Below are 26,707 nucleotides of genomic sequence, written 5' to 3' on the forward strand. Positions count from 1 at the left end.
CTACTGTTATTTTTTTATTTATTTTACTATTGAAAATTGTCATATTATATTAAAAAAAGACATCTAACAACTTGTGTAGCTAACAATGATTTAAAAAAAAAATTGATCTGTTTTTTTATTGTTAGTAGTGCATAGTTGTTTTGCTTTAAAAGATAAATTTTTATTGATATGTGATTCTTTTACAAGTTATGTTAAAAATAATTAAAATATTTTTTTATGTCAAGTACTATCTCATAAATTTGATGCAGCAAAATTTGTTAATAAGATAATATAATTATTAATGGTAAGTGGTTTTTTAAAAAAATAAAAATTAGAAAAATTAATTTTAAAATTTTAAAGATTGGGGATTGACACACAACTATCATACAGTGGAGTTTTCGGTTTTGCAGATTTTAGCTTGATTTATTTAAGTTTTTTCCCTTGCCAGCCAATTTATTTAAAGCTCAAACTATGTAAAACGACGTCGTCGTGGCTGTTGATAGCTCCTTCGCTCTTGCGGAAGTCTGCCAGTCTGAACCCTGACTTTGGACTCGAAGCAGATGGGTGGTGAACTAAGGAAGAAACCGAAACCCGCGCAGCTCAATCCCAACTGGATTCAACTCCAACAGGTACTTTTCCTAACCTTCTATATTCCAAGCATACGCACGCATGATCTCTTGATTGTCTTTCAATGGATACCTTTCACTTATTCGTGTTTATGTAATGCAGAAGCTCAAAATTCGTGGCTCTGATGCTTCAAGACCCTTCAAAAACTCAGAAACTGAGACCCCAAACTCAATATTGGGTAATATATGCCTTCCCACCCTTCTGTTAGTCCATATTGACTACTGCAGCGCTAATGGATTAAGCTGAGAGGTTTTGCTTTCTTGCTTTGACAGGGAAGCGGAAGGAGAGACAAGATGCAGAGTCCAATGATTGTCAGATCAATCCTCTTACTCCTGTAAATGATGATTCCAGGTGGTTCTTCTTATTTTTGCTGCTTGACCACATTATTTCTTCGTCTGCCGTTAAATATTTTTAGCCATTAAAGTTATCTCATTTGTTTGTAGCAGAAAAAAGTCATATCATTTGTTAATGTTGATTTAATATTTTGATTCTGGAAATTGATTGTATTTTCTTTTTCATTCTTATAAGCTGCTAAAAATATCAAATTAGATGCATCATTCTTTCATGTTACGTATCACTTCAAAACCTTTATTGAATTACTCATGCTTTGCTTATTGAGAAGATTGACTTCATTAGTTCATTTATCTGTAAAATCTACTATTGTAAAATCTTTTTTTTAATTCTTATTTAAAAAAAAAAGAAATTAACGTGTGATAGAAATTAGATGATGGAGCAGAAGCCTCAAAGAACTTTATTTAACTTTAAGATAACATGAGGAGATTATCCAATATGACTGTAAGATATCTGAAGGAAAGTCTGGCTTTAGACAAGGTTGGACGGGAAGAATCGAATGCTTACTGTGGGCCTCATAACTTTATTCATGCAATTCTACTGGGACGTAGATTTTGGGATTGAAGATTGTTGTCGTCAATTTAAATGATATCTGATTCAATGATCCTTTTGGGGACGTGTTGCAGAATTCCTTTGAATTAAGATAGTTCATGTTTGGTGGACATGTGATGGCACACTAACATAAACGAAATCTATAAATTTAAGCTGCATGTTCACCGTTTTTTTTTTTTCTTTGGTGTGTGTGTTAAGACTGCCATTATTGGTCTATTGTTGTCTCGTGCTCTAACTAAACATGTTCTTGTATGTTTGTAAATTTTTTATTTTTACCCTGTTATGAAGCATTCTACTCTTGTTTGGAAGCACTGTCCCTTAACTTATTAACCATTTGGCAGTCTGACCGATGCAGTAGCCATGGACTGTGAAATGGTTGGTGTTGGTCAAGGAAACAGAAGTGCTCTTGGAAGAGTAACACTGGTATTAAAATTTTTCCCACCCATCTTGTGATAGTCTTTACATATGTAAAATTATGTTTTATCCCAAATTACTTGGCATTGGTGACTTTTTATCATGACACAGATTGTTTGGTTTAGTCAAGTAATTAATCAATTATGGATTTATGTTATTTCAATAAATTTTTATTTACTATTAGGTGAGGACTTCTGCTTAAATTGTCAGTTAGTTAATTTCTTCTTTTCCTTTGTAACATTATTGGTTTGAATATTAACTAGTGTTTGTTATCAAATGAAATCTTATGCGTCTGGTCCTATGGTGTCAAATTTTATGAAGAAATGCCATCAAGCATCAACCTTGCGAGTTGGCTTGTAGTGTGAAGTTAATGCTTTTGGCTTGAAACTGACAACTCACCTAGTTCTGTTACTGATTTCTGATACTATTTCTTTCATGTCAGGTTAATAGGTGGGGAAATGTTATTTATGATGAATTTGTTCGACCAGTGGAGCGTATTGTTGACTTTCGCACCAAAATTAGTGGTATAAGACCTCGGGACTTGAGAAAAGGTTGGCTTTTTCTTCTTTCCCACCACTTAAAATATAGTTGATACTTGGAGTCAAGAAAATGCAGGAACGAGATGGTTCACACCTAATGTTCAAGTATTGAGGTTCAAAAGCTATGATTCAGGGCGATTTTATAAACTTTTAGTACTGGAACCACTGTTCTTTTATGTAGTCCTTAAGTTTGAATTTCCTCGAAAGTACTCACAATCTGCACTCCAATAATTGGCTGCATAACAAATGAAGTCAGGAAATAGTGACACCATAAGATACTTTTTCATGGTCAATGGATTATAATTGAAGAATCACGCGCATCTTTTGTCACCAGTCTTGAAGAAAAAAGTGATCTCTGAACTTTGAGTTTTGACCTTTGGGGATGTTATGATACTTTCCCTGATAAAAATAGACATTATACATGAACTTTTTGAATCTCCTATATTCTTGACCTTGGTTTCATTGCTCTCCAGTGGCTCACTGCTGAGCTAGCTTGCTAGATAAAATAAAGAAATTGCAAAATGCTACAATCCAAGCACAATGGTATTCCGCTCCAATAGCTTCAAATGTAAATTGAATTTGCATAATTTAGTCCGAACATCAGTTGCGTAGGGGCTATTGCCTTTCATGGTGGCCAAAGAAAAAAAGAAACTATTGCCTGTACTAATAATATAAAAAAGTTAATTCAACCTTGCAGAACTCAATTTTTAAGAGCAGCTCCATGCTTGATACTTGAAGGATTAAGATTTTGTTGGATCTTTTCTTTGATTGGATCTGATCAATGAGTGGGGGACACTGTGTTCTTGACACTGATGAGGAAAGGTATATGCTAATAATATGAATTGCAGCAAAGGATTTTTGGGCCGTTCAGAAGAAAGTAGCAGAGTTAATCAAAGACAGGATCCTTGTGGGACATGCCCTGCACAATGATCTTAAGGTAAGCATTTTGGTGTGTTTTTTCTTCCTCACCGCCCTTCCCTTGATTTCATTTCATATCAGGATAAGTTATGTTAACTATTAGATTGTATCTGGCAGGCATTATTATTAAGTCATACCAAGAAGGATATTCGGGATACGTCTGAGTACCAACCATTTCTAAAGTGCGGTTTTACTGCTTCTTAGTCTGCGTGTGTGCGTGTTTTAATTTTTATTTTTTGGCCATTCATATTTCGATTCCTCCCCCATTGCCATCTAACAAATTTGTGATTCTGGTTCACGCAGATCGCATAGTAAAAGAGCACTTCGACATCTTGCTGCAGAACATCTTGGTGCTAAGATCCAAACTGGGGAACACTGCCCTGTTAGTCCATCAACTTCCGTGACTAAGTTAAAGTAACATGTGGAGGAAATTTTTTGAATAGCCTAATCATGTAATGTAATGTTAAACTGTAAACAAATTTCACATGTCAGGTTTTTATTGAAGAATTTAATGATAACACATAGAACTTGTCCTCAGGCCAGAAAGCCTCGCTGACTTTAAGAAATACAAAGTGGCTGATAGTATACTTATTGAGTTAAATTCTTGAGTGTCTCCATGTTTGTGAAACTACATACCGTTAGGGGAAAACTCAGCTAAACGATTAAAAGTGATGTTTTAACTTTTGGACTGCATTCATACTGTTTCAGATAGAAGATGCTCGTGCTGCTATGCTGCTTTATCAAAGGAATAGAAAAGAGTGGGAGAAGAGTGTGAAAGATCAAGTTCGAATTAAACAGAAGCAGAAGAAACGGAGGCCGAAGAAGAAGCACAAGAAGCAAGTTTCTTTGGATGGGAATGCTGCGGGAGTTGCATCATAGCATTGGCTACCCCTTACGCTTGCAAAATTTTCTGGTCAGGGACCTCCATTTCAAACTTCCAATTGTTATTGTACTGGCTACTTAAAATTGATTTATTAGAAATTAGAAATTGTAGGAAGGAAAGACGCAGTTGATGGCAGAATTACCATGGTATTGTTTTATTGTAACCTCAAGAAAATTGATGGATAGCTTCTAAGCCCCCCTCCCCATCTCTCTTTCTCTCTCACTATTTTTGTGTTAAGTTTCGGACTACAGAGAGAAAATGAGATGATGATTGATGAAAGAATCTGAACTTGTATTCTCATATGGCTCGGTACATTATATAGGGCTTAACGCTCTAATTATTGGTTGCAACAGACTTAACAATCTAACTAGCTGTTAACTTGTCATAACCGCCTAACATAATGAATCGGAATGGCTTCCATGCTATAACTACCTCAGTCTCTAACTCTCCATTCTGTTCCCCTACGAAAAAAAAAAGGGAAAGAAAATTACTCAAAGCTAATGTGATTGCATTTGTTTTGATGGGATCTGGTTTATTGGGAATTCAAGTCAATTGATAATCTAGATACTGTCGGTTTGGCGCAATAGCATGATTGAAAGAGTAGCTATATATTCCTTATGAATATGATCTCTATTATAAAGCGTTTTTAAAAAGATTATTTAGTCTTTAACATAGGACACTTACTGATGTTTTAATTATATTTTTTTAATATTACTTCCATTCTATTTTTTTTAACCATGAGAATGTAATCGAATTTCAAACATTTTTATTTAAATAAGTGTAAAATTGAAAATTTATTTTATTTTCAGATAATATTAACGACTTGCCATTTCTCCCGTTAGTATAATATAGATTTTTTATTTAGAAAAGTAGTATCTGATGAGTTTTTATTACTAAACGAATTTAAAAACTAAAGATTAAATTGGCAAATTTTTTAGTACTTATAAGATTAATAGTTACTTTAATAGAAAGGATGTTAAAAAACGGACGAGCACGTGGCTTGGTGAGAAGTTGAGCTAGTTTAATCAATAATCTCGATTTTTGTCATGAATAATGAGTAAGTGTATGAAAAGAAAAAAGAAAAGAGAAAAAAGAAAAAAGAAAAAGAGAAAGAAAGGATGCTAAAAAGTAAAAATCGTAAACCTCCGACGGACACGTCCTCCAGTCCTGCAGGATCAGGTTCTCTTACCAGCATCCTGCAAAGCCCAACGGAAACGGCGCCATCAACTCTGATTTTCTGGACATTTAAACGCAACGTAACGAAACCATCTCTCTAGGTTCACACACTCTCTCTCTTCGAGTCTTCGTTTTATTTTTGTGTGCGGACTAAAACACAGACACGTTCCCCCTTGTCTCTCTCTTTCTCAATCTCTCGCATGATGTACACGTGACATGACTGAGCCAAAGCCCTACACGAGAGACCACTATTTCTCATTCTAATGCTCTGAATTTGACATTTGGATCCCAAGAGTGGCAACAATTATGGAGATGATGCGAATTTCAATTCATCGCCGATTGCTCTGTTCAGTTTACAAGGTCGTCTTGAGGTCCTACGTTAACAGCTGTCGAGCCGTGCTTTTGCCGCGGTTCGGCGGTCCTGAGGTGCTTCAGGTTCACTCCGATGTCCCTGTCCCTGATCTCAAACCCAATGAGGTCCTCGTCCGCTCTCGAGCTGTCTCTATCAATCCCTTAGATACTCGAGTGAGTTATATTGATTTCACCTCTTCTTCACCCTGTTTAATGTGGTGAAAATGGTTGCTGATTAATTAGTTGGTGTAAGTTGAGAAGGGTGTTAGAGCTTGGTTATTTTGGATGTAAGGGAGAGAATTTGCACATAGTTTGATGCGCAATCACTTGGTTGTTTTATTTATTCCCTTGTATTGATGCTGAGCTTTGTTCACTTGTCTGGTTCGTACAAAGTTTCTAGTTGCTTCAAAGAAACTAATTTAGAGGAATGTAATAAAAAGGTTGGTTGTTTCTTTAATTCCTCATCATTGTAAAGCCCCCTTTAATATGTGGAGCAAATGTTTGGTCATCTACTAAACTGGGTTCTTCAGAACATGGATTTTGATGCACTGTTAAACCTAATAAGACTACTGCGTGCGTAAGGTATAACCAGGTTGTATTGGAAAATGTTTCTCTTAGTTTCTTTCTAAGATGGTAATTTCAGTTTAAAATTACAAGGTAACTTTATATCCGAACATTATTTTTAAAAACATGCAATACTGCGTACATAGGGTATAACCAGGTTGTATTGGAAAATGTTTATCTTAGTTTCTTTCTAAGATGGTAATTTCATTTTAAAATTACAAGGTAACTTTATATCTGAACATTATTTTTAAAAACATACAATATGGGAGGGACATTAGGTCAACTATGGACAAATTTATCGGCAAGAGAAAAATCAAAATAATATTTGGAACTGTCTATTTCTGGGTGCTAATGTCATTCAAGTGTGAGGAAACAAAAACAAAATTTGTTTATTATATGTGACTTTGAGTTTTTTATGTTGAATTTAATTATTCTCTAGCAAATCTATAGCCCGTAAAATTGATAAAAAGTTATCTTCAGTTGTGCAGGATTGCGTGTGTATGTTTATATATTGGAATAAGCATTCAGAAATTTATTTCTTTCAGATGCGATCAGGTTATGGACGATCTATCTTTGAACCACTTTTACCAATCATTTTGGGTCGTGATGTCAGTGGTGAAGTTGCAGCTATTGGAGCTTCAGTGCGATCATTGGTTGTAGGACAAGAGGTTTTTGGTGCATTGCATCCAACAGCCATAAGGGGAACCTACACTGACTATGCAATTCTCCCGGAGAATGAGGTTACAGCAAAACCAAGTTCTCTTTCACACGTGGTATGCAGATTCCTTTCTCAGTTTGTACTTTGTACAAGAGTGGCTACTTATTTACTTCTCTCATCTTGATGGTCTTCTGCTCGTCATTTTTTTTTTGTCAGTCTCAAAGACACATAATATTTGCTAAGGCAGGTCTTTGTTATTTGGTATCACCATCATATCTTATATAGAATTGTTAGAGCTTTTGACATTCAACAAGCAGTTACAGATTCCCTCCCCCTCCTCTTGTTTACTTTGGACCCTTGAGTATATGCATGATTTATTGATCTTGTAGGAAGCAAGTGCCATTCCGTTTGCTGCATTGACAGCTTGGCGTGCTCTTAAAAGTACTGCCAGGATAAGTGAAGGGTATGTTTATATTAGTGAGATCATGTTTTTGTATTGGAAAAAAAAATTGTTGGTTAAAATAATGTTCTTTTCAGTTGTAGATTTGTTTCAAATTCTTTTGTTGAACTGATGTCACCTCTTTTTTTAATTATTTTTTTTAAATTCTCAATAGACAAAGGATATTAGTGGTGGGTGGTGGAGGAGCAGTTGGGTTTTCTGCAATTCAGCTTGCAGTTGCTGCTGGTTGCCATGTTGCAACTACTTGTGGACGTGAAAGTGTTGATCGAATGCTAAAAGCTGGTGCTGAGCAGGCTGTGGACTATGTTGCTGAGGTGGTGGTAAATCTGCTTTATATCTTGTTTCTAGCCATTAGTTCAGATACCTTGATCTTCTTGACATAGACAATATTATTGAAGATTATTTTTTTCCCCAAAACAAGGTTACAACTCATGAAAGACAATGAACAAACTTAACATAAATGCTTGACCTTAATTAGAGATGAAAATAAAAACTTACGACAAGAAAGGGGGATTAACAGAGGGATCATGAATGTAGAGACAACTGGACTCTGGCCTTTGACGAATGTAGCTAATGACTGACCTTAATTAGAGACGATGAAAGTGTTTTGTCAAGCTCATAGATATTTGAGAGCAGGGCACATACTGAAAAAATTGAAACATTACATTTTTACAGAAACAGTAAAATATAATTGAACATGGGATTACAATGAAATAATTGTGGAGAGAAATGGGTGGAATAGAAAAATGGGGGTTTAATTATGTAAAACATCCGATTCTTTTTCTGTTTAAATTATCTAATTTCATTTATAACCCTGAATTATATAATCATATTTAATACACAAATACTGTTGCTTTTTTGGAATTCTCGGAACAAAATTGTAGATGGAAAAATCTATAAACTTCCCTTTGTTAGTAGTTACTCGTGAAAAAAAAGGATAATATTGGTGGTAGCTTGCAGTTTTCTTGTGCAGAGTAGTTGTTTATTCTTTCAATTATTTTTATTCTTATGATTCGGGAATCTATTAAATGGTTAATGCATAGGTCTGTAAAGCAGTGAAGATGTAAATACTACATAGTACCACAAATAAGAGAGCTAAAAATGTCTTGCTCTCCCCCCTTTTTTTAAAAAAACTTGTCTTCATCAACAGGATGTTGAATTGGCTATAAGGGGCAAGTTTGATGTTGTTTTGGATACTATTGGTGTACCAGAGACAGAAAGATATGGCATAAACTTTCTGAAGAGAGGCGGGCACTACATGACTCTTCAGGTAATGGATAACATTGTCTCATGCTATTCCCATCTTGATCCATCACGTTAAAAAATTAACTTTCATTTGTTTTCTTTTTTAAATAGCCACATCTGTCCCTTAATTCTCTTATCTTTGCTTGAAGGGTGAGGCAGCATCATTGGCAGATAATTATGGATTGGCTATTGGGCTTCCTTTGGCTAAAGGTGCTGAGTTGAAAAAACAGATTAAATACCGATACTCTCATGGAATAGGTAAGAGATGGCAGTCTGACATGATTTTTTGCATTGACATTAAAGTATATGAAATTTACCTTTATCTGATAAAATGAAGTAACATAAGTTTCTCTGTAAGATTTTTTTCTGCCCTAGGCTTTAGAAGTATGTTGTGAGAATAGTCAAACTAATATTAAATGTGTTTATCTTAGAGAGATTTACTCCGTAGATATTGGGATATGATTAGATCATGGGAATTAATATTTGATTTGATTTGATTTCTGTTTTAGGAAATCCTTCTATTTTGTATATATATGTACAGCTCCTTTGTGAATGAGAATCATTGAGGAATTCTTGATTCAGAATGTCACATGGTATTAGAGCCAGGCACGACCTAACCTGGATGGTGACCCAACACTAGAGCTGAACTCAAACGACTCATAAGCCTCTTGTTCTTCCTTTCTAATCAGCAATTCATCCACATAGAACTCGCACGACCTCTGTTTGGCTCTTCTTGTCTCTGGTCAACGTCACGTTGAATCAGTGCTTCTTCCTAGAGCAACACAAGGTCGACGTCACACGTTCTAGAGGCACACGAAGGGGAGTCGCACGTTCCAGAGCCACTCATGACCTCAATCTCACGGTCACGACCCAGTTTAGAGTCGCTCAAAGGCGATGCTTCTTGCTGTCCAGAATCATACGTGCACTTGTCTCTAGAGTTGCACTCATGCCTGTGTTAGCCTTTAGCTATAGGCTTTAGTTCTGGCGCAGATAGTGACTCAATTCTACACCCACATGGCAGAACTCCTTAAGGGTTAAGTTTTGCCGAAGGGTCTTCTTTTCTTCTCGTCTCAGACAAGTTTAATGGCTGTAACTATCGTGAATGGGCCCAAGCAATTCAACTTGCTATCGGAGGAAAAGGCAAGCTAAGTTTTGTCACTGGCCACGCTCTAGACGCGTTAGACTCGAAGCTATTGAGAAGTGGGAGACTGAAAACTCTATGGTGGCTTCATTGCTAATCAATGCTATGACACCACAAATTCGGCGCTCCTTCATGTTTCTTCCAATAGCACAAGATATATGGGAAGCAGTTAAGGAGTCATATTCAAATGGTGAAGACGGTGCTTGACTCTATGACCTTAAGACACGAAGTTGGCAGATTAAACAAGAAGATTGGGAGTTAATTGAATTTTGGTTGGAGTTGGTTACTGTTTGGCAAGAAATTAATCCCAACACTGAAGAGGAGTGGTCATGTGCCATTGATGCAGTAAGGTACAAGCGCCGCGTTGAAGATGAGCGAGTTTTTCAGTTCTTGGCTGGTCTTCATCAATCCTTGGATGATGTTCATAGTCGTATATTAGCTTGCTCTCCTTTACCATCTACTTGTGATGAATTTGTTGAAGTTCATTGAGAAGCATCTCGTTGCAAGGTGATGTTATCTGCTCCTTCTACCGTTCCTCCTCAATTTCAATCTTCTTCTTTAGTGAGCAAGTACTTTGATTGGGGACAAAAGGATGCAAAGGGGAAGATTATATGTGACCATTGTAAAAAGATGGGCCACTCAAAAGACAAGTATTGGGACCTTCATGGGAAACCTCCTAACTGGAAACCTTATAAAGGTAAATCTCGTGGTTACCAATTTGCCTCTGATCTACCAAAAAAATCAAGTCTATTGCCTGCTATTGATTAAGACCAATTGAATAAACTTATAGACATGCTTCAGTCCTTACAATTTGGACAGTCGCCTTCCCCTTCTCATAATACTTCAGTAGCTAAGTAAGGTAATTCTTATTATGCATTCAATATTTGTTCCACTAAGTCTAGATGGATTGTTGATTCTGGGGCCTTGGATCACATGATTGTGGATTCCATATTATTTATATCATATTTCCCATGTAGTGGGCGTGAGAAAACTGACACTAATAATGGCACCTCTTCATCTATTGCCAGAAAGGGCAGTATTACTATCCTCTCAAACACCATTGTTCTTCTTTTCCACCCTCTGAGTACAAACCCTCTCAACCTTTCTCTATTGTTCATAGTGATGTGTGGGGTCCTTCACATTTTCCTAATCGAACTCACGCTAAATGGTTTGTTATATTCATGGATGATCATAACCATGTATGTTGGGTATATTTACTGAAAGATAAGTCTGACGTAATATCTATTTTTATTGAATTCTACACTATGATATTATATCCACTTCACACGTCCATTAAAATCCTCCAAACTGATAATGGCACTGAATATGTTAACAAATCTTTGGGTGACTTCCTTAAGTCCAAGGGCATTGTTCATAAAACTTCTTGTGCTAACAATTCCCAACAAATTGGTGTGGTTGAATGAAAGAATAGACACTTACTTGAAGTTGCTCGTGCCCTTCTTTTCACCACAAATGTTCCTAAATACTTTTTGGGGGATGCCATTCTTACTGCTGCTTACCTCATTAATCGCATGCCCAGTAAAATATTATCCTACTCTACCCCTCTTGATTGCCTTCGTCAAATGCACTATCTTACTCAGCTTGGGACAGCTGTTCCTTTGAAAAATTTTGGGTGCTCTGCATTTGTTCACCTTCATTCATCTTCCATACTTGAGCCTCAAGCTGTCAAATGTGTGTTTCTTGGTTACTCCTTGTCTCAAAAAGGCTATAAGTGGTTTGATCCTTCTTCTAAACGTCTATTTATTAGTCATGATGTTACTTTTTCTGAGCATTAATCTTGTTATCCCTCTCCTTCAATTCAAGGGAAGAACTGGAGTGAATTTGAGTCAACCCTTGATTGTGACCATGAGTATTCTCCTGTAGATTCTCTTGACCATGACCACCACCCTAACATCACTTCTCTTGAGCTCATGTCTATCTCTTTTATACCAGAAGCAAAAGAAAATGCAAGTTTAAGGGGAGATGAGAACACAGGTCCTAAAGGGAAAGAGATCAAAGTTTGCACACAGAAGATGAAACATTGTGGAAAAGCCCTCATGCCTAAGGTAGTGCCAAAATTTGAATTGGTGGAAGATTTTGGGGGAGACATACTTGAAGAAGATGAGAATATTAATGAAAACTTGGATATAAGGAAGATTTCAGAAGATGACTTGGAATTGCCAATTGCTCTTAGAAAGAAACCTCGATCATGTACACAGCATTCTATTCAAAAATACCTATCGTATGAAGCTTTGTCTCTAAATTACTGAGCTTTTATTGCAAATGTTGATGATGTTAGTACTCCTAAAAACATCTATGAAGCTCTAAAAACAACAGGATAGAGAGAGGCTGTGTTAAAGGAAATGAAAGCATTAGAAGAAATTGAGACATGGGAGATTGTGCAAAAGCCAAGGAACAAGAGACTAGTGAGTTGCAAATGGGTATTTACCCTAAATTAAAGGTCCAATTAGTGGCAAGAGGATTCACACAAATTTATGGCATCGATTATCAGGAAACCTTTGCACCAGTGGCAAAATTGAACACTATTAGGGTACTGTTGTCTGTAGCAGCCAATCTTAAATGGCCATTACACCAACTGGACATAAAAAATGCCTTCCTAAATGGGGAATTAAAAGAAGAAATCTATATGGCTCTTCCTCCTGGTTTTGATGAAGGGAGGGGTGACTAAGTATGCAAACTAAAGAAATCATTATGCTGTCTGAAGTAGTCCCCAAGAGCTTGGTTTGATAGATTCTCAAAGGTCTTAAAATTACAGGGCTACAAACAGGGACTATTGGATCATACTATATTTGTTAAAGCAGCAGGAGGTAAGAGGTGTATCCTTATTGTATATGTTGAGATATAATTATCTCTGGTGATCATAATGAACAAGACTAAAAGCCACTCTGGGAAGGGAATTTAAGGTCAAGGACGAAGTACTTCTTGAGAATGGAAGTTGCAAGATCAAAGCGGGGTATTTATTTAAACCAAAGAAAGTATGCATTTGATCTTTTAAAGAGACAGGTATGTTGGGGTGTAAATCAGCTGAAACCCCTATTGTAGTTCTAAAGAAGCAGAAGCCCAAGAAAGGAGGAAAATTCTGAGGAAGAGGATGACACTGATAAGGAGAAAGAGAAACCAATTGATAAAGATAGATATTAGAGACTTGTTGGGAAACTCATTTACCTCTCACACACAAGACTTGACTTGGTATTTGCTGTGAGTGTAACTAGTCAATATATGTGTGAACCAAAGGAAAAAATACATGGAAGTGGCATATAGGATTCTAAGGTATTTAAAGGGCACTCTCAGAAGAGGCTTGTTGTTCTAAAAGCATGAATGAAAAACTATAGAAGTTCATACAAATGCAGATTGGGGTGGACATCACTCAGATAGGAGATTTACTTCTGGTTATTGCTCATTTGTGTGGGGAAACATCATTACTTGGAAGACTTAGAAGCAAAAGGTGGTCTCCAAAACTAGTGTTGAATTGGAGTTAAGGGCACTCGCTCAAGGCATAATGGAAAAACTATGGTTGAAGAGGATCTTGGAAGAGATCCATCTCCAATTGGATTTACCACTAAAACTATACTGTGATAATAAGGCTTCCATAAGCATGGCCTTGAATCCCATCCAACATGAAAGGTCCAAGCATGTGGAAATAGATGGGCACTTTATCAGAGAGAAGGTGGAAGATGGAATCACATTCCTAGCCTTTCTACCAACAAATCTTCAACCGGCAGATGTGTTGACTAAGGGATTACATAAACATGCTTTCAAAGGTTATATAAGTAAGTTGGACATGATCAGTATCTATGATCCAACTTGAGGGAGAGAGTGAGAATAGTCAAACTAATATTAAATGTATTTACCTAAGAGAGATTTACTCCTTAGATATTGGGATATGATTAGATCATGGGAGTTAATATTTTATTTTATTTTATTTCTGTTTTAGGAAATCCTTGTATTTTGTATACATGTGTACAGCTCCTTCATGAATGAGAATCATTGAGGAATTCTTGATTCAGAATGTCACATATGCACAAGGAGAAAATCATGATTTATTGTGCTGACAGATGTAATATTTGTGCCTAATATTTTCAAAGGAAAACCAAGTACCTGAAATCTTCCCTTTGCCCCTACTCAATATTTGGAAATGAAGTAGTGAGGCAGAAATTCAGAGCATTGAAAAACCAATTTTGAAAAGCAACCTTCTGAATGGAAAAAATAGAAATTCTGTTTACATTCAGATTCGTTTAGTATCTTTGGCACAAATTTTTACACTGGACAAGCCATGATAGACAATTTTTTTCTGGTCCAACTAAAAAAAAAGGAAAAGAAAAAAAAAGAGGGGGAGAGAGACAAGAACTTTTAAAATTACAAGATGAGGAACTAATCTAGACATAACTTAACTACCATCATCTAGTCATGTACAGACATCCAAAGGTTACTGGTGACATGATCCTGAGGGAAAATAAAAAAGAGATGTTCAATGATATGGTACTGCTGTGAAAAATTGTAATGAATGACTGCCTTTCAAGCAAAATTTTGTTATCACCATCTATGAAAGAATTTGTGTCAACATTTGAAAAGTTGAAACTTGATCTACACCTTTTTTGGTATCCAAGTTCTTTTATAGATTTCAGATGTTTGTTTGTTGTCCACATAATTCGTTTACAGATTTCATAAGTCTATTAATGATTTAAGTTGCGACATAGATTTCAAGCTTTATTGAAGGTTGTTACTTGAAGGAGCCAAAACTGCAAATAAAGAAGAGAAGAAACGTGTTTATTTCTAGTTTGCAGGTGATTGTTGTTTTAATGTGTAGTAGTTGCCCTCACTACAAATCTCACCAATATTTCTGTGCTTTATGATTTCTTGGTTCTGTATTTTGTTGCCTTCAAAAGCTATGAATAAGAACCAAGCTGCATCTTTTTACCCCCTCCTGGGTTGTAAATTGCCAGGAAAATCTATGAATTGATGACAACGTTGTGATTTCCTTGCTATGACAACTCATGCTGTGAAGTGCTGTACAATTTTTTAAATATCATTATTGTGTAAAGCCAATTTCATTTTTTGGGATTCAGAATATTCATGGACATATATGAGAGCGGACTTTGAAGGTTTAATTGAGATCCGGAAGCTATGTGACGCTGGGAGGCTGAAGATACCTGTGGATAAAACTTTTCCCATCACACAAGTGAAAGATGCTCACGTGGCAAAAGACAAGAAGATCATTCCTGGTAAAGTAGTGTTAGAACTTAGTTGACGTCCTCAACATCATGAGCGTTGCTTCAAACCCGGATCCTCCTCTTTTTTTCCCCCATTCTTTTACTGTTCCCTTCCAAAAAAGTTGTTCATTTTATTTTATTTTTTTGTTAAATGGATAGTGCCTTTTGGTCACGTGATAGGGAATATCTTATTAGTTTTTCCCGGTTCTGTCTGTAGGATAGGAAGTGGAAGTTTTGTAAATCTGATTCATAATATCCAATCATAAATCTGTATGTTGGTTGAGAAAGCTATGTGACGCTGACTTCTTTTTTCTTTATATCCTTTTTTGCATCAACTTAAAAATGCTGTGGAATAATGGCATGTGCCAGATGCGCTCCCTTTCATTAGCCATGTTCTTACATTGTTAATTAAAGAGAACATAGCTGAATCATTAGCAAGCTGTATATCAACCTTAAGTGCTAGAGTTAAGCAACATTTGTCTTGGAAGGCACCCTTTTCCCGCCTATTTGACGCTTGAATTAATAGAAAGTGTTCATGCAAATGCAAGTATAGTTTTTCCTTTTTGAATGGACAAATATAAGTGTAGTTTTGAAAACCAGCGTAGAGACTTAACAGTGCAAACACCATTGGCACTGACGAAATCAAAGTGACAAGGTATTCGCTCTCACGTGATGGAAAGAAATGAATCTATTTAAATTAAATATTAATAAATTTTCAAAGAATGGACAGGATCGTCTTGAGTGGAAGGGAGGCTGCCTTATGTTGAGTATAGAATTATTACCTCAAATTATAATATTGCCAATTACATAATAATCTTTTCAAGAATTGATGTCCGCAAAGCACTTTTTGTCTGCTTGTGATACCGATGTTGGGTCAAGTCAAGCTGTCATTTCTCAAGAAAGTTTTACACTTTCACTCCTGCGTTCTAAATGATAATCTCTGGGTTGGAAGGGAGGGGCATTTTTAATTAGATTTTTCTCCCTCCGTTTAAAAACATTAAACAAATTTTAATTAAATTTCATTCTTAATAAAATAATTATTTATTTTTAAATTAATTTTATCTTTTTATATTTATTTTTATTAAATATTTTATAATAAATATAAATTATTATCAATAAAAAAAATTTTAAAAAAATAATAATTATACTTCGAAAGATTAAAAATATCTTAAATTTTTTAACATTCAACTTCTTAAAAAATAATTTATATTTTTAAACAAAAAGAGTACATACCAATGAAATAATTATTTATTTTTAAATTACTCTTATTTTTTATATTTATTTTTATTTAAGAGGTTTATTTTAAAATAAATATAATATAATTTATTCAATAAGGGTACTTTTATAAGATAATGATTACACTTAAAAAATTAAAAATATTTTATATTTTTAACATTTAATTTTTAAAAAATATCTTACAGAGTGAGTAAAATTTTATTTTATCAAAAAAATTATAAAATTTAAGATAATATTTATATTAAAAATAAAATACTCTAATAGTTCTTTTTTAAGAATAAAAATAAAATAAAATATTGATCAAATTAATTTAGGTCAAAAATCTAGAATAGCAGAGCTCACAGGGAAAAATATATAAATAAAGAGGGGTCCCAATTATAAAATATCTGAAAAAATATTATATTTTTAAATTTTAATAATATTCTTGAAATTTGAAAAACAGGAAGAATTTATACAAATAACATAGTTTCTGTTATATTTTTATTGATTGCATTTTTATAATAATGTTTATATTCATTAATTGGTGAGGATATAATTTAAAATTAATTTTTTTCGAATAAATAAAGCAACATAGTGATTTTTCTTAATTTGAATGAAAAATTTCAAGCCCTTTGTAAAGATTTTAAATTTCACAATTATGTTTAAGTTCCTTTTACTGTATCTGTTTGCCGCGCGGTCTGATTGATCATAAACTTGTAAGATATTGGGACAACTACCATAAAAAATTTTATTATCAATAAATCTTATAAAATTTGCAAAGCATCTTTAAGTCTCAAATTCTATACATTTACAACTTGACAATTAAGCAATAGTCAATTGCATAAAATTTAAAATTTAAAATTTGAGAGAATTTCGTAAAATTTAAAGAGACTCTTCATAATGAATTTTTTTATGTGAAATCTATCTATAATTCTTTTAGGGAGAATTATATTAAAATTTTATAAAAAAATTAATTATTATAAGGTTTAGTAAAGTTGTTGATTGTGTTGTTAATTTCTTAACAACTGATTATGTTGTTAATTTCTTTAATTTAATTGTTAATAAATTTTATAATAATTAATTTTGTTTATGTGAGGTCAGAATGTAATTCTCTCTTTTTTGTCTTTTAAGATATTTGCCTCGCCTGCTATTAATTTCAACGTAGCCAATCTTTTCCTGCCTAATTTGCCAAATGCTTCTCAGATACTTTCATATTTATTCACCTTCTTTCTCTTCTCACCCTCTCAAGCTTCGTTTAGGGAGAATTATATTAAAATTTTATATAAAAAATTAATTATTATAAAATTCAGTGATAATTACATTAAAAAAATTAACAATTAATTGTATTGTTAATTTCTTAACAACTGATTATATTATTAATTTTTTTAATTTAATTATTAATAAATTTTATAATAATTAATTTTATTTATGTGAGATTAGGATGTAATTCTTTTTTTTTTTCTTTTTAGATATTTGCCTCGCCTGCTATCAATTTCAACGTAGCCACTCTTTTTCTGCCTAATTTGCCTATTGCTTCTTGGATACTTTCATATTTATTCACCTTCTTTCTCTTCTTCTCACCCGCTCAAGCTTCGCTTTCCACGCCACCTTGGCTCCCAGCCCATTCCCCTGCAAACGATCGCAAGAATATATTTTAAAAAAAAAAATTCTGTCCTTTAATTTTGAGCTATTTATGACAAGTCTTTCATCGTTGAGAATTTGAAAAAGGTTTTATTATTATTATTATTATTATTGATGGTCATTGATAAACAGCTGCCAGACCCTAGGACAGCTAGTGAGTTACATTTTGCTAAAGACAAGCAACCTCTCTCTCTCTCTCTCTCTCTCTCTCTCTCTCTCTCTCTCATGTGCCCTGCAAACTGCAACCTGCAGTACCTCTCTCTGCAAAGAAAGGCCCCCAAGTAAAGATCTTTTTTCATTCAAAATCTCTTTTCAAATTTGAATGGCAGCCTTTTTGCATATTAGACGTGCTTATGATCCCCAAAATCATTCTCCGGTCAATGCCCTCTCCAGTGGAATTTGTTGAAAGAAATGAAATGGACAGGAAAGAGATCCCATGAATGAAGCTTTTCTTCAGTTGTTTCAGTTCTCATTTCTCTTCTTCATCCAAGACCATGAAGTTCTCTTCCAAGTGTATTCTTAGCCCAGGCAGCAGCAGGGGCAATAGAGAACCATCTCAGATTTCTTTATCCTCTTCCTTGAGCAGGAAGCTTAGAAGTAATAGGAGCATCAGAAGCGGACAAGCTTCTCCAATGTTCCCAACAGCGGCCAAGAAAAAAGGCGGTGCCTTTGAGAATCCAGAGCCTTCTTCCCCCAAGGTAACGTGCATTGGGCAGGTGAGGGTGAAAACCAGAAGACAGGGAAAGAAGATTAAGACAAGATCCATGAGAAGAAAAGAAGCAAACCCAAATCTCAGCGGACAAAAAAGCCAGAATTTTGAGTATCAGAATCACCAGAATCTGCGACAGGAGTGTTTGCCTCATCAAAATCAGAGGTGGGTTCATCTTCCTCTCACAATTTGTGAAGCTCTGAGGGGATTTGGAGCTGAGTTCAACAATTGCTTCTTTCCTTGTTGGTCTTGTAAATCAATTGAGAAAGATGAAGAGAATAAAGTAGGAGGAGGGACAGGGGGATCCGGACGTGGGGCTGCATTTGCAGGATGGCTGGCGGCTTTAGAAGAAGGAGAGAAAGATAGAACGGATAGGTTAGAGGGGAGCCAGAGAAGACGTGTGCTAGAAGATATTGATATCGAGGCGGAGAAGCAAGATGATTTTGTAGGAGAAGAAGGGAAGGCAAGGGTGAGTGTATGCATTCCGCCAAAGAATGCTCTATTGTTGATGAGGTGCAGATCTGATCCTGTGAAGATGGCAGCTCTGGCTAATCGGTTTTGGGAGTCACCGGCTCAGAAATATGAAGAAAGAGAGGGTAATGGTGATGAAGATGGAGAAGTAGAAGATGAAGTGCAGAGACATATTGAAATTCCAACCCAAATAAGAGAGGATAATGCTTGTGGAGATCATCTAATCCCAGATGCAGAAATAGAAGCCACAGTAATGAAGGGTTTCGAACGTGGCAGTAGAGAAATCCTAGAAGAAAAGGCAGAGGATGGAAGAGTGAACTGTAATCTGCAAAGTGAAACCTTGTTCTGTGTGCCTTCGCATGAAGGTCAAGTTGATCTCGAAAAGCTAGAAGTTGAAGATGTTCAGCCCAATATGCTCCAAGACGGTGAAGAAGAACTGAACGAGAAAGAAGGCCACATTGAACAAAAAGATGCAGAACGTGCTTCCTCCCCAGCAATTATGGCTCAAATTTCAACAAAAACCACTGTGGAGGATGAGAAAGACACTACAGAGAGCCTTCGGGAAGACAAGGAGACAGCGACCCGAGACAGACCCGTCCTTGATTACTCAAAACTCCCAGAACAAAAGGTGGTTGTGGAGACAAAGGAGCGAGTAAACCAATCAGAACCAAAGAGGGGAAGCAGCTCTGGTTTGCCGGAGTGCTTGCTTTTGATGATGTGTGAGCCGAAGTTGTCCATGGAGGTTTCGAGGGAGACTTGGGTCAGCAATACGGACTTCATCCGATGGCATCCCGAGAAACCTGTGAAGAAAAAGGACAGCGGTGACGAGCCCAGTAAGAGAATCAGCGTCGACTCTAAACCGCCGCTGCCGCCGAGGTCGTCTTGTTCATTTCCGGCTCCGGCGGCGGGAATGTCGATGGCGACCATGATAGAGCAGAAGCTCGGGGAATCCAATGCATGCGAGCCGTTAGTTCTCACGCGCTGTAACTCGGAGCCGATGAGGTCATCGGCTATCCTCGCGCCAGAGGCTTGTTTCTGGAAAAACAGGAAGCTGGAGCCAAACCATCCAGCGGCTACGCTCCGGATCGGCGAGGCTGGGGTTGGTTTCTGACCTCAAAATTTTATTTATTTACTTTTTAATTTCTAAAATAATCATCGTACATTGTAAGAGCTGCGCGGGTAATTTTAGTTAGTCCTATGTAGTAGTGGTCTTGCCAGTTTAGCTTTTTCTAGAATAGTTTCAGAAATTATTCACTGTAGCCTTGTACTCGCTTTGGCTCTGTAACTTGGTCATAAAGTTTTGCGTTCAAGCCTCAATCCTTTGGAGGAGTTAATAGTAATTTACCCTAATTGTAGATAGGTCAAATGTACATGATACTGGTGTTTTAACTAGTATAGACTATTAGACCCACCAGTTCCTAACTTGTCCTTTTTTTAAATAAAAACCAGAACAATTATAAAACCGGCTACACTGGTTTGAGGTTTTAATTCAATAAAGGGTGGGCATTTAATCTTGTGTTGAGGTAAACGTCGGTGGGAAATAAAATTGGTTGGAATCTTGTATGTTCATCCATTTGTGCCTTCACTGTCACGTTCTGAACTGAATGCAGAAAAAACAGAGGAAACACGTTATGACAGAATTGAATGCAGAGTTCTATTACTTATTACGATTGCCTTCATGATGATGTGACGGAAGAAAACTGGTGTCAAAATGCTTTAGCCACTCCACGATACCAACACACCCATATAATAAAAAAAAACGGTAAGCCTGTCCAACACGAAAATTGTTTCTTGCGCTACAAAACTTTACCTGAATTCATGGGCAATCACTCTGAGGTGGCAAAGAGGATAAAACTTGTACAACTGACATTAAAAATTACAAGACAGAAAGGGAAAAGTTTCGGCTTATCTTGCTCTGCATCTTCCTCCCCTTAGAATAAACCGGGAAATATGCAGTGTAGCTTTGGTGAAGCCGTGAAGGCATTGAGAAGAATATGTGAATATAACTTTTCAAGAAAAGTATTCAGTGGATTTAGTCAATTAGCTAAAACAAAAATAAATCTGAAATTCTGAGAAGAGGAGGGCAATAAAATAAGGTAGCCTCTACCGCATTCTATTTTAAGACTGATAATTACATCGAAGGTAGATTGACTTCAAACCAATTGACCATGACTCTCAAAAGTGAAAGAGCCATGGTGAAGATCACCTCTACAAATCAGTAAGAGGATCTGGACCTGTTCCTCCACTTCAACTTCATTAGATTCTCACTATTGTTTATCGTTCGAAGTTTCATCTTCAGTCCTGTTGCTCAGTTGAGTGTTATTTGCGGGACCCTCAACTGATGAATTTGATAAACCTTGCCGTCCAACGCCTTGGCTTTCAGTTTTCTTTTCAGTTGAACCTTCCGTAAGGGAGTTCAAGGCAAGCTGGCCAGAATAAAGGAACAAACCTATGGAGTTGATGCCAAAAACAAATGTAGCGAGGTAGCACAAGCCATTCACTATTGTCCTGTGTAAAGAGGTCAAATGATTAACAGATCTTTGAAGAAATGATCAGAAAGGACCCTGGGAGATAAGCAATGGATTTACCTTACGGTGATTGTTATCTGGCGCACCTGAAAAGCATAAGATTTTCACAATCAGACTATTGTAGGCAGGGTAGGCCCAATAAAAAAGGACTTGGGCTGGCAACGGAAATCAGCTTTCAGAAAATGTCTAACAAAGGACTTAAAAGTGTTGATCTGTTGTGAATTTGTCTTCTATCCCATGTTAATTCAACAAAATGCTTCTGTATAGAACACAATTTTTTTTTTTTCCCTGGCCTGAGATCACAAAGATTAAACAGGCACATGTCCAGCCATTCACTTTTGTCCTGGCAAATGACAAATGCATTTGTAAGGTTCTTCATTGGTAAAGGATACTTTTTCAAGGCAGAAATCTGATGTGAACAATTTTTATAGCCACAATTCCTGTCGATATTTGAATTTCATGTTAACAAAATGCAAGACATAAATTGGATTGTTTCTTTGACTGCAAAATTAGCTTTTCCATTTCCAGTTAAGTGTTCTAGAATTTCAATATCAATATCATTACATTAAAAGAATGGTTGACCACACAGGCAAACAAATTCAAAGCCATTAATTGAGCTTTAAAACAAAAATGAAACTAAGAGAGCTACATAACTCCCGTAAAATAATTTCACCAACATTATAATCAACAATTAGCAATATCCCGGTTATTCAAATGTTAGTAGAAACCTAACGCTCTTGGCTTCTTTCTTTGATCCATCCATTTCCCCCCTAAAGCACTATCTGAACGCAAACCACAAAATAACTTCTTTGCAATAGTAAAATAGTCAATCAAGGAAGATAGGATAGAAAGGCAAGAGACAAACCGAGAAATTATCTGAAACTGTTTGGCGATTTAGAGCTGCCTCAATGGTGGTAGTGAATTTATAGAGAATAAGAGCAATAATACCAGCTGATATTCCCCCTATCAATGCCTGAACAGGTGAAGGTGTACCCTTAGCTTCAATCGAAGATGACCCCATCGCTTTCAAGTTATCTAATGCTTCTTCCTTCAATGACTTCTTCACTCCCGAAGACCTAAATTTCTATACCCACCAAACTCATGTCAATGAAAATATACCTTGATTCCAAAAATTAAAATTAAATCATTGAACTTGCTGGTCACTTTCTTAGCAATAGAAAGTATTGTAATTATAATTATAATTAAAGAAATTAACGATTAGGACATATTTATAGACAGTTAACACATATGTACAAGAAAACAGAAAACTAGAGAATAATTATAATTATAATGAAAAAATGCAGCCTACCAATTCTTTGGCACGTTTTGCCCGACGCCGGATGGATCGAAAGAGGAAGACTGTGATGGCTCCGGTGAGAAGAACACTGGTAGCGATTTGAATTGTAGAAGGCTCGTCCGTGGTGGCGAAAATGGAGGGCGTAGACAATGGAAGTTCGATGGGGCCATCTTGCGCCGTAGCCGCGAGTTCTGCAAGATGAGTTAACCATGGTGAAGAAGAGGAAGGAGGAGTGGCTGAAACAGGATGAAGAATTGTGGGTTTGTGAAGAAAATTGAGAAAAGGGGACAAAGTTAAAGGAATAGAGAGAGAGGGGCTATGCGGGAGCGACAAAGGAACAGAGGGGATTGAGAAGAGAACGTGGTGGTAGCAGTGGGACTGCAACATCGCAGATGATAAGAAAAAGCCTACAGAGAGAAAGGGAGAGGAAGGGACGGAGGGAGGGAGAAGAAGAAATATAAATTCCTTTTCTTTCTCAACACCACTGATCAGTGAGCTGGGTCTGCTTCTTCATCTCCTACACAGAAGTGGAGGCTCTCTCTAAATATCTTCTGCGCTTTGGATTTTGGTGGGAAACCGAAATATCCATACACAAAATTTTTTTTTTTCTCTCTCTCCATTTTTTTTCCCAGGATGATCTTGGAAAAATAATAGTATCTCTTGTTTGCTTTTTCAATATTTCGCTGTCATTGCAACTTTTATTTTTAACATGAAATTCCTTTTTTGATGTCACTTTATTGATAAGAGTTATGCAACCAGAGATAAACTTACATTAATGTGTTTACGAAATTCTGAATTTTTACATGCACTAATTGCAGAAAGAAGTACTGGTAACTACCTTCATTATCATATTTTTTTTTTCATAAAAAGTAATTTCTTTGATATTTAATAAAATTATATACTTATATATACAATTATATACATAAACTTTTTTAATGAGAGAATGACAGTTAGGTCCATAATAAAAAATTTTATAAAATAAATTATAAATATTAATTTAAAAAGTTATAAATAAAAATTTCTATTATAATTTAAAAATTATATTTAATATTTAAATACTTATTTGCAGTTGAAATTCTTGAATTTATAATAATTTAAGTACATATTTTTAACTTATTGTTTTAAAAAAATTGTTGGGGACTTCATTGGCGTTAGTGTTTCGAGACGTAACTTTTATTCTCCCTAAATTCAATTTTTTAAATACATAATCAAACACTTAATTATAATAGTCATCATTTGCATGTTAATATTTTTTCGAGTATCATGTTAAAAAAAAAAAATCATGCTCATCTCAGAAAATATCCTGCTCTTTCACCTCCTACGACTACCCTCAGACAATCTCGCCACACAACGTAATCAAATGGTTCGCCTGCATGTATGTGTGCGTATGAAGCAACACACCCAATACATGTCTATATACATTACATTATAATATGTAAGTCTTTCTTTCTTTTTTTCAATGGGAGAATATTAACAAATAAACCTAAAAGTAATTTAATTTCATAAAATGACTGCTTACAAGTAAATATTAATAATTAATGAGTGTACTTATTGTTTTAACAAGTATCTGATTCGTCCAAATTCTTATCGGATGCTAAATTGTTTCAAAGATAATGTTCTCCCTTTTTTGATATATTTCAATAAGAATATATCATATATTTTGTCAATTTATTAATGGAAAATAGCGTGTACGAACATTAAAGACAAAGAAATGACAATTATATAGTCCCAAAAAAAAACTTGTTCTCGTTGCAGATCGAAGCAATTCCCGTTTTTCCTTCCCACACTATGGTACATAGGTGCAAAGTCTCATTCAATGTTATTGTTTTTGGGTAATGCTTATGGAAATAACCAGAACTCCAAGACATGACATCAAATCATGAATAACACAAAAAACAAAAGAACAGATTAGTGGAGTTTCCTTCTTTCTTTCTTTCTTGTTGTGTCAATAATGAATATTAAGTTTAGCATTCTTGACGAACATTAGAGGCCACAGCTCTAGCCCAAAACTTGATATGCTGCTTCATGTCCTTGGAAGACTTATTTGAAGTGCAAGTTGGGATTGGAGGAGGAGGATGAGGAGGAACACAGCTCTGGACCAGCCATGCCTCTGATAGGTATGGTCTTCTCACAGACTTGTCTTTCTCTGTTTCTTCTCTGTTTTTCTCTTGCAAGCCTGGAATAATGCTGGCTACGCTTGGGCTTATTGTTTCTTTCTCAAACGAGAATCCCAGGTCCTTAAACCCCTGAACTTCTTCAAATTCTAGATCGCTCAGGCTCTTCCTCATCGTCCTCTGCTTCAAGTACCTTCTTCTCATCTCTTTTATCCCTTCTGTGCTGAAGCTGCTTTCACCCTCTGTGCTTCTCCCTGGTCGACTTCTTGGAATGCTGTAACTCTTCAATTAACAAAAACATTCTAAGAATCACTTGTGATTCTTGGAATTCTAACTTTGAGTATGAATTTACCAGACAGGAGCATTCTGCAGCTAGCTAGCTATACATGCAGGGATGATTCTATACTATGTTAAAAAGTTTTGTCCTTTGCCTCTTGGGTTGATTTGCGGGGCAAAAGGGAATTTACGCAGAAGCTTAACACATGCTCAAAATGAATTTGCATTTTGTTTGAAACTTTTGCCCTCTGCCCAAGTTAACCCACTAGACAAAAAGAGAATCAAGAATTTCACGAACACCCAAATTGACAGACATCTGAATTTTGTAAAGAGGCCCTGTTGGTTCCTAGGCCAGAACGTCAGGCGTAGGTATCTTGATTTTATTGGCTTTGTGTATACAGCACACAAGTATTGGTTCTTAACCAATAATATCAGAGTAATTTGTTCTTAATACTATGTTTTAAACAAAGAAGAAGAAGAAGAGAAGAGAAACTTTTGGCCTCTTTGAACAGGACGCAGAAACGTGTGCATTTTAATGAAGCATGAAAGATGAGAACATATCTCTTCCAAGTCTATAAAAGGAAAGCCGAAGACAACAGACTGTACCTTTGAGGTTTGTTTGCCAGGTCTGGGATCACATACTTGAAACTTCTCTTCTCTACCAACAGAAGGAGGCAAAGACGGTGTTCTAAGAAGTTTGCTTCTCTTTCCATTACCCTCACTCTTATTAACTTCTTTCATCTCTCTGCTGTGAGCTTTGATAGCTGCTTCAAGCACCAAAGGATCTGATGATTGGTGCAACAGTCTGCTTCCGCCAAAACTGTTTGCTTTCTGAAATTTTTTTCCTTCTGTCACTTCACTTGCTGATGAATTGTTGGCTGCTTCATCAGACTCCTTTCCCTTCAGCAACACAGGTTCGCTCACAAGGCCTGAGGAATAACATGGATCAGAGTTGCACCTTGGGATCCTTGGTCTTCTTGTGATAAACAAGTTCTCAAAGAACCAGCTCTCTTCCAAAAGTTCCATGGCCTTCACTTTTTCATCCCTGCAGAAAGAAGATCCATTAGATTCATCATTTGGATCCATGGCTTTTTTCAACTCAGCTTCCCCCCCCCCCTTCTGTTACTGTATTTGCATTACAAAGCCCTTTTTGCATCCGTAAAATACTTATCAAGAATTCTCTGTCAAGCGACATAAGGAAAATCTTAAATTAATCAATAATGTAATAGAGGCCATGGATCAAGTTGAGGAATATTAAATAATTAATTAATAATGTACGTAACTGGATATTGAATGTAAATCAGAACACAGCATATGATTTGATTGGAAATTCTGAATTCTGATCCATGAATGAAGTGAGAGCTGTG

The 26,707-nt window shown here is 35.9% G+C and overlaps 5 protein-coding genes across 12 annotated transcripts; 3 read left to right on the top strand and 2 right to left on the bottom strand.

Annotated features, from left to right (window-relative positions):
* The first annotated feature begins 464 nt into the window (after positions 1–464).
* On the top strand, positions 465–4,613 carry LOC129315084 (uncharacterized). Of its 3 annotated transcripts, none has more exons than XM_054958606.1 (9): positions 465–608; positions 709–784; positions 879–957; positions 1,851–1,932; positions 2,366–2,474; positions 3,311–3,399; positions 3,498–3,562; positions 3,684–3,762; positions 4,089–4,613. In XM_054958606.1, the coding sequence occupies exons 1-9, from the start codon at positions 540–542 to the stop codon at positions 4,257–4,259; spliced, it is 819 nt and encodes a 272-aa protein (XP_054814581.1). In that variant the 5' UTR covers positions 465–539; the 3' UTR covers positions 4,260–4,613. The 3 variants fall into 3 exon arrangements, with proteins under 3 accessions (XP_054814581.1, XP_054814582.1, XP_054814583.1); XM_054958607.1 differs by having other exon boundaries at positions 3,684–3,832; positions 4,089–4,223; XM_054958608.1 differs by having other exon boundaries at positions 3,684–3,794; positions 4,089–4,208.
* A 797-nt stretch (positions 4,614–5,410) lies between these two features.
* Positions 5,411–15,380, top strand: LOC129315541 (uncharacterized). Of its 5 annotated transcripts, none has more exons than XM_054959321.1 (8): positions 5,411–5,964; positions 6,900–7,127; positions 7,402–7,475; positions 7,627–7,792; positions 8,623–8,742; positions 8,867–8,975; positions 14,596–14,663; positions 14,946–15,113. In XM_054959321.1, the coding sequence occupies exons 1-8, from the start codon at positions 5,746–5,748 to the stop codon at positions 14,964–14,966; spliced, it is 1,005 nt and encodes a 334-aa protein (XP_054815296.1). In that variant the 5' UTR covers positions 5,411–5,745; the 3' UTR covers positions 14,967–15,113. The 5 variants fall into 5 exon arrangements, 4 of the variants coding, with proteins under 4 accessions (XP_054815296.1, XP_054815297.1, XP_054815293.1 ...); XR_008594523.1 differs by having other exon boundaries at positions 5,412–5,964; positions 14,577–14,663; positions 14,946–14,974; XM_054959318.1 differs by lacking the exon at positions 14,596–14,663 and having other exon boundaries at positions 5,420–5,964; positions 14,946–15,380.
* Positions 15,381–18,084: 2,704 nt separating this feature from the next.
* LOC129315163 (uncharacterized) lies at positions 18,085–20,484 on the top strand. The gene has a single exon (XM_054958721.1). The coding sequence runs from the start codon at positions 18,386–18,388 to the stop codon at positions 20,234–20,236; it is 1,851 nt and encodes a 616-aa protein (XP_054814696.1). The 5' UTR covers positions 18,085–18,385; the 3' UTR covers positions 20,237–20,484.
* Positions 20,485–21,212: 728 nt separating this feature from the next.
* LOC129316093 (uncharacterized) lies at positions 21,213–23,544 on the bottom strand. 2 transcript variants are annotated; one of them, XM_054960355.1, is made up of 5 exons: positions 22,963–23,544; positions 22,519–22,737; positions 21,845–21,996; positions 21,714–21,739; positions 21,523–21,633 (listed from the first exon to the last, which is right to left on the bottom strand). In XM_054960355.1, the coding sequence occupies exons 1-4, from the start codon at positions 23,335–23,337 to the stop codon at positions 21,727–21,729; spliced, it is 759 nt and encodes a 252-aa protein (XP_054816330.1). In that variant the 5' UTR covers positions 23,338–23,544; the 3' UTR covers positions 21,523–21,633; positions 21,714–21,726. The 2 variants fall into 2 exon arrangements, with proteins under 2 accessions (XP_054816329.1, XP_054816330.1); XM_054960354.1 differs by lacking the exon at positions 21,845–21,996 and having other exon boundaries at positions 21,213–21,633; positions 22,963–23,537.
* Positions 23,545–24,652: 1,108 nt separating this feature from the next.
* Positions 24,653–26,484, bottom strand: LOC129316476 (uncharacterized). The gene is made up of 2 exons (XM_054960899.1): positions 25,947–26,484; positions 24,653–25,346 (listed from the first exon to the last, which is right to left on the bottom strand). The coding sequence occupies exons 1-2, from the start codon at positions 26,424–26,426 to the stop codon at positions 24,915–24,917; spliced, it is 912 nt and encodes a 303-aa protein (XP_054816874.1). The 5' UTR covers positions 26,427–26,484; the 3' UTR covers positions 24,653–24,914.
* Between the last annotated feature and the right edge of the window lie 223 nt (positions 26,485–26,707).

This window comes from Prosopis cineraria, unplaced genomic scaffold, assembly GCF_029017545.1.
Source record: "Prosopis cineraria cultivar Desert tree isolate PC_DT_omini unplaced genomic scaffold, ASM2901754v1 PC7, whole genome shotgun sequence".
NCBI classification, from domain to species: Eukaryota; Viridiplantae; Streptophyta; class Magnoliopsida; order Fabales; family Fabaceae; genus Prosopis; species Prosopis cineraria.

Coding starts and splice junctions, on each gene's coding strand:
- LOC129315163 (XM_054958721.1), top strand. CDS start 18,386: ATGAAGCTTTTCTTCAGTTGTTTCAGTTCTCATTTCTCTTCTTCATCC.
- LOC129315084 (XM_054958606.1), top strand. CDS start 540: ATGGGTGGTGAACTAAGGAAGAAACCGAAACCCGCGCAGCTCAATCCC. Junction 1,933..2,365: donor CTCTTGGAAGAGTAACACTG/GTATTAAAATTT, acceptor CTTTCATGTCAG/GTTAATAGGTGGGGAAATGT. Junction 3,763..4,088: donor AAACTGGGGAACACTGCCCT/GTTAGTCCATCA, acceptor ATACTGTTTCAG/ATAGAAGATGCTCGTGCTGC.
- LOC129316093 (XM_054960354.1), bottom strand. CDS start 23,337: ATGTTGCAGTCCCACTGCTACCACCACGTTCTCTTCTCAATCCCCTCT. Junction 21,740..22,518: donor CAGTTTCAGATAATTTCTCG/GTTTGTCTCTTG, acceptor TATGCTTTTCAG/GTGCGCCAGATAACAATCAC. Junction 21,634..21,713: donor CAGATAACAATCACCGTAAG/GTAAATCCATTG, acceptor CTCTTTACACAG/GACAATAGTGAATGGCTTGT.
- LOC129316476 (XM_054960899.1), bottom strand. CDS start 26,426: ATGGATCCAAATGATGAATCTAATGGATCTTCTTTCTGCAGGGATGAA. Junction 25,347..25,946: donor CTGGCAAACAAACCTCAAAG/GTACAGTCTGTT, acceptor TGTTAATTGAAG/AGTTACAGCATTCCAAGAAG.
- LOC129315541 (XM_054959318.1), top strand. CDS start 5,746: ATGGAGATGATGCGAATTTCAATTCATCGCCGATTGCTCTGTTCAGTT. Junction 7,793..8,622: donor ACTATGTTGCTGAGGTGGTG/GTAAATCTGCTT, acceptor CTTCATCAACAG/GATGTTGAATTGGCTATAAG. Junction 8,976..14,945: donor CCGATACTCTCATGGAATAG/GTAAGAGATGGC, acceptor TTTGGGATTCAG/AATATTCATGGACATATATG.